Source organism: Rosa chinensis, chromosome 6 (genome assembly GCF_002994745.2).
Source record: "Rosa chinensis cultivar Old Blush chromosome 6, RchiOBHm-V2, whole genome shotgun sequence".
Lineage (NCBI taxonomy): Eukaryota > Viridiplantae > Streptophyta > Magnoliopsida > Rosales > Rosaceae > Rosa > Rosa chinensis.
The window spans coordinates 61,775,655-61,785,658 of record NC_037093.1 but is presented as its reverse complement, the minus strand read 5'-3'; the positions used below and the strand labels follow the sequence as shown (position 1 = coordinate 61,785,658).

At 38.4% G+C, this 10,004-nt stretch overlaps 2 protein-coding genes across 2 annotated transcripts; one reads left to right on the top strand and one right to left on the bottom strand.

Moving 5' to 3' along the window:
- Positions 1 to 3,424: 3,424 nt before the first annotated feature.
- LOC112170426 (proteasome subunit alpha type-1-A) lies at positions 3,425 to 6,363 on the top strand. The gene is made up of 2 exons (XM_024307717.2): positions 3,425 to 3,929; positions 5,630 to 6,363. The coding sequence occupies exons 1-2, from the start codon at positions 3,579 to 3,581 to the stop codon at positions 6,128 to 6,130; spliced, it is 852 nt and encodes a 283-aa protein (XP_024163485.1). The 5' UTR covers positions 3,425 to 3,578; the 3' UTR covers positions 6,131 to 6,363.
- Positions 6,364 to 6,737: 374 nt separating this feature from the next.
- On the bottom strand, positions 6,738 to 9,532 carry LOC112170425 (uncharacterized sugar kinase slr0537). Its single transcript, XM_024307716.2, has 8 exons — positions 9,230 to 9,532; positions 8,777 to 9,040; positions 8,598 to 8,675; positions 8,432 to 8,470; positions 8,238 to 8,345; positions 7,618 to 7,715; positions 7,327 to 7,447; positions 6,738 to 7,216 (listed from the first exon to the last, which is right to left on the bottom strand). Exons 1-8 carry the CDS (start codon positions 9,386 to 9,388, stop codon positions 6,968 to 6,970), a joined length of 1,116 nt encoding a protein of 371 aa, XP_024163484.1. The 5' UTR covers positions 9,389 to 9,532; the 3' UTR covers positions 6,738 to 6,967.
- Between the last annotated feature and the right edge of the window lie 472 nt (positions 9,533 to 10,004).

Below are 10,004 nucleotides of genomic sequence, written 5' to 3'. Positions count from 1 at the left end.
TTTGGAAGTTAAATAAATGGTAAATGACGAGGGGCCTCGTACTTTAAGGACATTTATTTTTGTTTATTAATTACTTGTTATATTTTTGGGTAAGGAACTTATTGGACTATGGTCCACACAGAAAAGATGAAATTATGAATTATTATTGAATCATTAGGAGTTTAGGACCCAACGGTTGCTTGCAAGAGCAGTCTTGCACGCCATCATTTCGTGCTTGAACAGTCTAACGTCAGAGGTTGATGAGATGAGTTCGAATTTTATTAACATGTAAAAATTATAAAGAGGATAAATTAAGAGGAATAAAATTTGCACTCTTCATTTTATAATTTATACTTTATATTTTCTTTTTTAATAATTTACATTTTTGTTTTTAATGACAGAAAAAGTACAACAACTAAAAGACAAAGCCTCTACAAACACTCCCCCCCCCCGCTGATCCAACTGGAACGCTGGAGACACCGAAATAGGCAAACAAAAAAACCATACAGAAGGAGTAGTAGAATTATGAGCTGCTGAAGCCGAGTGATCTGCAACAAAATTGGCCTCCTGATAAATATGGCAGAAAATGATTGACTGAAATTGAAGAGTGAGCTCCTTAATGTCATTAGTTAGAGTCCTGATGCGCCAAGGTATCTAACATCTGCCTTGAACACAATCCAATAAGAGCTTGGAATTCCCTTCCACAACTAAATTGGGATGCTGATGCAAAAGAGCTGTGTGTAAACCGGCTCGTAAAGCTATTGTCTCCGCCACAAGTACAGAAGTATGCCTAAGTTTTCTATTAGCTGCAAATAGAGGATTACCATCCTCATTTCGAATTACAAAACCAATAGTGGCCATCCCATTTCTGACAAAACCATCAAAGTTCAACTTAACTTGATTCACATTAGGAGGCTGCCATTTGATATAAAAGAATTTTGAAACCTTTGGATGAGATGTTCTAGGATTAGCTTTAAGATAGCTAGAGCTTATCACAGAAGCCTGAAAAACACAAGAAGAAGGAGAAACTTGACGATGCTTAAAGATTAAGTTATTCCTGCAATTCCAAATAGCCCAAGCAGTGTAGAGAATTGAAGTCAGCACCTCAGCAGAAGAAGAATTCTTACTCATATGCTTAAAAAGTGATTATGTTTCAAATACTTTCTAGTAACTAACTGAACTCACCAATTATGAGGTTGAGTTAAGATTTTCCAGCCTAATTTGGCTAAAGCAACTCTATTAAAATGACTAGGTAAACGTACCCCTAAACCACCTTTAGATTTGGGAAGACAAACTTGATTTCAATCAACATGACCTTGTGACTTACCCTATAAGAACTGCCTGAACTCTTTATTAATTCTGTCAAAAAGACTACGAGGACATTTAAAACAAGAAAGAATATGATTAGGCATTATTTAAGCAAGGTCAACTTACCTCCCATGGAGAGAGTATGAGCTTTCCAACCTGCTAACTTTTTTCTGAATTTTAACTGTAAGATCATTAAAGTTAAGAGGATCTTTCCAACAAACTATATTATGAACTCCAAGATATCAACCAATAGAAGCTTTAGATTTAAGAGGATCGTTAAATTTTGTTTTTAGTAACTTGAAAGTTTGTCTTTTATATAAACTTCTATTAAAAAATGAAATGAGGAGTGTAGATTGTAAAATGAGGAATGTAGATTTCACTTTTCTAAATTAATGAAACTAAGACAACAGTGAAGTGGGATTAGAAACGTATTTTGTGATGCCACCAATTCGTTCATGTATGGCTCAAACAACTACAACTAGTCGGATCAGCACTGTACTCGAGCAATTAATTTGAGCCCTCTTGATACAAAGAGTTCAAAACTATATACGCAAGAGACATTTTGGTGAGAAATTGAAGAATGAACTTCTGATTTCGTTGCACATCAAAGAGAGGAAAGAAGAGCTTCGTGAGGTACATGAAAAGATTTGATTGATTTCATTAAATAAATAAGTTAAGTCCATAAGTTTTAATTTCATAACGTTCATAACTTATTGCTCGTTTTTCTAATTTTCATGAATAACATTCCATGTGCAAAGTTTTATGCAATTTCCTGCTACAACAAGTAAACAGTTGTCTTGGCAACATTAACTATTCATTAGAGGGCTGGTAAAAACTAATACACCATTTGGGATCGAGGAGACAGACCTTTAGTGGAATCTTGTAGAAATCTTAGATCAAATGATTACTTAAATAATGTGACAATACAAAAGGATAAAGCATGTGATCATTAGGCTTATATTAGCTAGATATTATGCCCTTTGCTCTTTTGCTTTTTCTTTAACTTGGTGACTACCAACCGGGCACAGCAGAGACCAAACTTTGCTCGTGGAATCTGACGATACCCCAGTGCTGAATCGGAGGGAAATGTAATGAACTTGATCCAAGTAGAATAGAAAATTTGAAGAAATGGAAAAGTGGGGGACTCTGCAAGGGGAAGAAGATGACTCTGTGCTTCTTGAGCTGTTTAAAGTGAAAATAATTTAGGGATAGATATGTTTAGTAGGGATGTTTCACTGTTTCTGTCATTGAAACATTGTTAACTCTCATTCTTGCTGATCATTACAAGTGAAGAGACTGCACGTGCATGCTAACATTTAGGCATATGCATCGATCACACACTAAAATGAGCACTTACACTTTTCATTTTTGTAAGATTCTTGAATCACATAGAGAAGTACATGATTTTTCAATAATCACTATTGCAATCTCTCAAAAAAAAAAAAATCACTAATAGCTTTTTAGGATTAAGATAAACCTCTTCAGCGCATGTGAAATGCTCCAACTGTGCATTGCAGCACAATGTCTGACCACTTTGACAACTTTGAGATTTGAACCTAGATTGGGGAGTACATCAAACTAGACAAGAACCACTAGACCACTTACAGTGGTTAACCATGTTCAATCATTGGTAGAGTTATTAAAATGTGCTAAATAATCAATTAGATAAAGGTTGGTACCATAAATTTAAGTATTAGATTGCTAACTACATTATAGGACATTATCACAAGATAACAGATTTAGTGCTCCGCATGCATCTATGCATCAAATTTTAGTAATTTTTTTTTTTTTTTGCACTTTAAATAATATACAGTTTTAGAATATAAAATGTAATTAAAGATCATTAAATCAACTTTCATATTACCAATCTTTCAAATGTGGAACACTTGAATATTGACGTTTCACAGTGTTTATATTACCAATCTTTCACTTGTGCTTCTTCAAAAAATAAAAAATAAAAAAACTCTCTCACTTGTGGAGCAGTTGGGCCAAGAAGACTCAAGCCCAAGATCTATATAAAATTCTGTGCTCGAAAGACAATAAACTTGGGCCAAGTCTGAATCCGGGCCTAACACGAGAAAAAAAATTGCTATTTTAAGAACAGTGAAAAAGCAAAACACAAAAAAAAAACCCCTCTTCTCCGTTTATCTCACAGAGGAGAGTCGCACTCTTGCCTTGAACAGAAAGAAAAACCCCACAATAAAATCCAAATCTTTTCTCACAGTGTGGTTTTCGTGAAGCAAAAAGAATAGAAATTTAGGGCAGAGAGAAAAAAAAGAAAACCCTAAACCATGTTCAGGAACCAGTACGACACTGACGTCACTACATGGAGCCCCGCCGGGCGGCTCTTCCAGGTCGAGTACGCCATGGAGGCCGTGAAGCAAGGCTCGGCGGCGATTGGCCTCCGATCTAAGACCCACGTGGTCTTGGCCTGCGTCAACAAGGCCAACTCCGAGCTCTCTTCCCACCAGAAGAAGATTTTCAAGGTCGACGACCACATCGGCGTCGCCATTGCCGGACTCACCGCCGACGGCCGTGTTCTCTCACGGTATATGCGATCCGAGTGCATCAACTACAACTATACTTATGAGTCGCCTCTGCCCGTCGGACGACTCGTCGTTCAGCTCGCCGATAAGGCGCAGGTGCGTTGCGTGTTCGGAAACCCTAAATTTTGAATCTTTCTGTTGTCAATTTCTGTAATTTCGTTGTTGTTTTCGGTATGAGCGGTGGTTGTTGGATCGGGGAATTGGGGTTATTTTTTGGACAATTGATAGGTGAGAAAGGAAATATAGTGTGTCAATTTGGTGTTTTAACTTGTTTTAATAGAATTGTAGACTTTCTTTCTGCTCGGGTTTTGGGAGGGTTATAGTGTTCTTACTGGAAAACCAGAGCTTGAATACATAAGATTGCCAAAAAATTAGATGAGTGATTTGGACTGGGGGTTTTAGTTATAAAGTTCGCTACTTTAAGTACTCGTTGTGTCAAAGGTCTGCTTGTACAAATTAACAGATATGCAAGGTTGAAGTTTTATAATCTATCTGTTTTACATTTGTAGATTATAGAAGTTGAACACTTCTGGGTTTGGTAGGATAGCTGGTCGTGTCAGATTGTGCATTTGTTACAGACTTTTGTTGCTTTGGTTGTGTATGCACAAGTGATTTGAATTCTCAATGTGATTTTTTGGATTATAGACTATAAAAAAGCTTAAAGTCTGAAGACTTATTTATCTCTGCATATAATTCTGAATATTGTTTTCATAAACTTTTGGAAATAGTTGACAGGTGTTATCTTTTTTCGTAAACTACCTAAACAAACTGAACTAATTTTTGTGCTAGCAAGGTAAACCAAGTTCATCATTAATCGAAAGGTTGTTTGCGATCAATAAACGATACCGTAGTCCTTTGTTAGACATATATACAATGTGTAATCTTTATTTTACCCAGAATCACCCAACCTGCTATGAGGACTCAAGCTTGAAACTTAGGTCCCCTGCTGAACCCTGGAATCTTAAACAGTAGGAAATAGCTAGGTTTGAAACCTAAATCACATGGGAGCAATTCATGAGCCTGGCTATTTCTTTGAACTCCTCATTGTCATGTAATCTTTCAACGAAAATATGGCTCCATGACTTGCGCAGATAATGCACTTGTTAAAGTGTGTTTGGTAAAACATATATTGTACATCAAGGGTGTCCCATTGTCTCATTGTTTTAAGGTTTCATTTTATAGCTTTTGTTATATTTTCTGCTGCAATGTTGGCCACATGTTGGTGAACTTGTGGAGTTTTTTGTTGCACTGTATACTCTATGCTGGCATTTGTTATCTTTGTGTTCATGTGTATGCACAGGAATACATGCACAGATATTTCTGTATTCCAATGTTTGAATCTTCTAATCTTTCAGCATGATAGACAAATGCACTTGCAGTATGTGAAATATTCAAAACATGATGTCTGCTCAAGTTTCTTAAGCTTTAACTTTGTGCTATTCTAATGTGTAATTTCCACCTACACAAGGATATAAGTGGATGGACTAAATAGAATAGTAAATTATTTTAGTTGCCATATTTCTCTTAATCACTGATTGTGATTTAGGTATTCTTGCACATTATGTCATGTCAAGCTCATAAAAATACATGTATTAGCAACCTGTCTGGAGTCTGAACTTAACTGTGCTGTGATCTTTTGATATTAGTAAATTGTGAATCTATTTTTTTTTTCTGAAGGCACTGTTTTGAATCAAATTTCAAACATTGCAACTTAAGATCTTCCCAATCAAATGTTGGTCTACATGTTGTACACAGATTGTTTCATCATCTTAGTTTTCTACTCTTGTGGGTGGCAGGTTTGCACTCAACGCTCATGGAAACGACCATATGGTGTTGGACTTCTAGTAGGTGGGTTGGATGAATCTGGAGCTCATCTATATTACAACTGCCCAAGTGGAAACTACTTTGAATACCAGGCTTTTGCAATTGGATCTCGCTCACAAGCTGCAAAGACATACTTGGAACGCAGGTTTCAGAGCTTCACAGATTCTACACGGGAGGATCTGATCAAGGATGCACTCATTGCAACAAGGGAAACCTTGCAGGGGGAAAAACTCAGAAGTTCCATATGCACGGTTGCTGTGATGGGAGTTGGGGAGGCATTCCATATATTGGATCAGGACAATGTTCAGAAGCTGATTGATGCTTTCGAGATTGTGGGGCAGGATGAAGCTCCTGCTGCTGAACCTGATGCTGCTGTTCCGGCCGAGCAGGGTGCTCCTGCAGAAGGGGGTGCTGGTGCTGGAGCTGACGCGGGTGCTGCTCCTGAGGTTGATGTAGCTCCAATGGATATTTGAAGATGCTAGAAGCAGTTGTCTTTCCATCCTTTCAATGAGATATTATCATGTGTTTCTTAAGACTATGGATGGTATTGTGGAAGATGACTATCTATTGTTGGACCTTTGCTTTTTCCTTTTCTCTTACAAGGCTATGCAGTTTACCTGGTCTCATTTGTGCAAACATTTTAATGGTGGCCTCAGATTAGATCAAGTTTATGCTTAATATTTACCGTTCAGATACAGTTATTTGATCTGGTCTGGGTTGAGTTTATCATATTTTATTTTGTACATGTGGTTTTTGAGCTAAGAAAACACCGGACTCGATCCAGGAAGCAAGGTAACACTGATAATAGGAAAATCCAAAACTAGGTCTTATATAATTAAAAAGTGGATGGATTTACCACGCAGCATAATCACTACTGGGGTAGCCTCATAAACGCAGAACTGTACATAAATGCCGAACCGTGATGGGCAACTGCACTTTGATTATAACAGATTTATCCGAGGGAGGTTGCAGGTTAACTTGGATTATATTAGATACACGCTGTGATGTTTTATACTTCATAGTTGAAATTTGAAGACAAGGCCATTGGGCAACGGCCTTCATTTGAACGCCCAACAAGAGTTTTCGGGATATTGAGAATAACCTTGCATTACTAAACAGATTAATCAACACTTGTAAACAAACAGAATTGCAGCAAAAAATAAAATGGAAAGCTACTCTGAGGATCTAGATTTGACCGAGCCTGGTCTATGAATTTGAGCCAGACCCTAAAATGCAACCACATCGGCTCCTTGCTTTGAAAAGATATTTTTTAGTAGCCATGGTCTCAAAAAACAATCTCTTTGTAAAGATCATAGTTGGATGTCCGGAAGAGGGAGGCCCTTGATCTGCATCTGCTTGTACATCCATTGCCAACTCTCAGGTGGCACCTCACCACCGAGAGAGCGAATAACTGTTCCCCCACTGCATGAGCCAACTTTGCAGCATTCCTCTAGAGATAATCCCCTCACCAATCCGTACAAAAACCCACCGGCAAACAAGTCGCCTGCACCTGTGGCATCTATTGCATTGGCTTCCCCAATGGCTGGAACTCTCACAATCTGTTACCAAACGAAAAAGAAAAAAAAAAAAAAATTCAGAAATGACCATTGAATGGCAACAATGCCTCAATCAGTACAACATTGGGCCAAGTATTTGCCAAGTGACCAACCTCTTTTCCGTGCTTTGCAATGCATCCATTACTGCCTAATGTTACCACTGCCCACTGGCAGTGTTTCCCCAAAAATTCAAGTGCAGCCTCAGGGTCAGCATCATGTTCACCATTACGACCTCTGAAGGACAAAATAAACAAAATTAAGGCCAAAAGGAAAAAAGGAACAGAAAAATGGACCAGAATGGTATCTACTGGTAGGAAAATCCTTAATTGCCTGATCTTGACTTTATATCATAAAAAGTAGGTTAATTGTATTAACTGGTTAAAATTGTAGCAAATGAAAGTCACCTTAGCAGCTCTGTTGCTTCATCCTCATTGGCAAAGCAGAGGTCTATGTTCCCTGACTCCAGCAACTGTAGAAGAGGTGATTTATAGTTGCGAACCATCTGGATAACGTAAGAAACTACGTAAGTATATACATCCCTGAGATTATATACGAAACAGAAAGTAAGAAACAAAAAATAGTCAAAGATATAGCTTTCACTTGTATTCAAAAGTAGAACACAATTTACAGACAATGCATTTGCTTCTGATTTCAGAAATGAAACAAATTTGTTTCAATTACTTGCATAGAAATGCAGCAGGAGGTTATGGACAGGGATTGGTTTCGATTGCCCTCCTCCCTCCATTAGTTAACCTTTTGGTTGAGGATTGCAAAGAGTGCTACAGTGCTGAATAACCTCCATTAGTTTTTTGTTTGTTGGCCAAACAGCCTTAAGATATGGCTCTCTGATTAAGCAAGTTGTCTAGAATACTCTCTAAAATACTCATGGAGAGATGACATCATCTCGTGTCATAACAACTTCACCCAAGAAACAAGTCAAGTGTATAAACTCAACTTGTTTCAAAGCAAAAACTGGTCAAATCCATTGTTCGAAAGATTTGCATTGGAAGAGAAATACTTGTACCTCAAAGCTGGCCAAATCCAAGGACACAAGAAGACCCTCTTGTTTGGCGACCTTTATAGCTGCCTGAATCACTTCAATGTTAAATATGGCGTACCTCATCAACAACCACTGAAAGAAAAGAGGCAGTTCAAGTTCAGGGCATGAAAGATATTACTGAATGAGGCAAAATTGTATCTAGTATGAAAGAGACTAACTTTACATCCTTTAAAATCTGCCCTTGTCAAGTCATCCTCCTGTGAAACGTAATTTAAATAATTATTGTAAGCTCATTCAAAAAAGTATTCAAAGAAAACGACAGGTAACTATTCAAAGCAAACACGATAGCTCACCACACAGATTGACACAAATAGAAGCATGTACCTTTGGGTGAAGCTTCACAGCACTAGAGAGACATGGACGCATTGTCCGATTGCCAGACTCATCAACCAAGCAAACACACTGCATTACACCAATTACCAACAAACTTTCAGCACCTAGCAATAATAATCTACAATCTCAGTAACCCAATGTTATAAACAAAAACTGACAGCAAAGCGAACCTGAGCTGTGGATCCCTTCTTCATCCTCAACCTCTCAAGGTTCACAGCATGAGAGCTCATGTTACTAACAAACAACTGGCCTTGCTCATCATCCCCACATGCACCAATGATCCCACAGGAGACTCCAAACCCTGCACTCAACCCTCTAATAGTATTGGCCACACTCCCACCAGCCATGGTTTTCATAGGCAGAGATTCATCAGGGGATGATATAACATGGGTCTTCACCTCTTTCAATATATGCTCAAGCTCTTCAATTGCAACCTATATGTCACAAAAAGCTAAAGCTTGAACCTTTCTTCACAAAGTTTGAATCTTTTGGCAAAACCCAACAAAACCCACCAATAGTGAGTAGCAGCTAAGCAAGCCATGAAATCCAAATTGACATAAAACATCAAAATTGACAAGACCCAAGTTTGCTAAACATGAAAGAAGCAGAGTTAAAATGATTACGGGGATGGAGCCACCGCGCTCGCCGGGGAGTTGGTCGAGCAAGGACCAGTCTACGCGAGCCACGTGATCAATGAGGGCGGCGGCTTGAAGTCCCAGAACCAGAGGAGCCTCGCCGCTGTTGGAGTTGGTGGTGGTGACTAAGGTCGCTTCTGCTCCCATTTTTGGGCTCCTCTGGGTTTTTTTGGCTACGCCTAGGACTCGGTGGACTTCAGTGTCTCAGTATTTAGCCATATATAGACTCTAGGACCAAAAGCAGCATGAGACTTGCTTCTTCTGCAGGTCCAGTCCAGCTGTGAGAAAGCTTTTGCCGACGTATTTTCATTGGTTAAAAGAACTATGAGACAAGTAGATCATCCTCAAATGGGTGCATTATTTTTCAAAACACTTCGTCTCGCAACACTTTTTATTTATTTATTTATTGTAGACAATTACGATATTCATTATCAACTGTGTTTCCTTGTTTTTTTTTTTTTTGGGTTTTTGTCCATTTACCCTATTTTTAGAGTTTTTTTTTTTGCACTAACCCCATTAAGTTTTTTTAATTCTCTTTTACTCAATACACTCTAAGGGAGTCTTCCCTAATATCCCATTAAGAAATTTTTTTTTTTAAATTTTTTTAATACCATTTTACCCCTCACCCCTTTGTTACTTAGAGAGAGAGAGAGAGAGAGAGGGGGGGGGGGGGGGGGGGAGAGAGAGGGAGAGAAACTATAGGAGACTTCGCCGGATTCTGGTCACCGGCCGCCGCCCACCGGATTTTTCTGAAAACCTTTAT

Excerpts from the sequence above, each read along its gene's own strand:
- LOC112170426 (XM_024307717.2), top strand. The coding sequence starts at position 3,579 with ATGTTCAGGAACCAGTACGACACTGACGTCACTACATGGAGCCCCGCC. Across the intron at positions 3,930-5,629 it reads AGCTCGCCGATAAGGCGCAG|GTTTGCACTCAACGCTCATG; the intron begins GTGCGTTGCGTG and ends TGTGGGTGGCAG.
- LOC112170425 (XM_024307716.2), bottom strand. The coding sequence starts at position 9,388 with ATGGGAGCAGAAGCGACCTTAGTCACCACCACCAACTCCAACAGCGGC. Across the intron at positions 9,041-9,229 it reads AGCGCGGTGGCTCCATCCCC|GTTGCAATTGAAGAGCTTGA; the intron begins GTAATCATTTTA and ends TGTGACATATAG. Across the intron at positions 7,217-7,326 it reads TTGCAAAGCACGGAAAAGAG|ATTGTGAGAGTTCCAGCCAT; the intron begins GTTGGTCACTTG and ends GTTTGGTAACAG.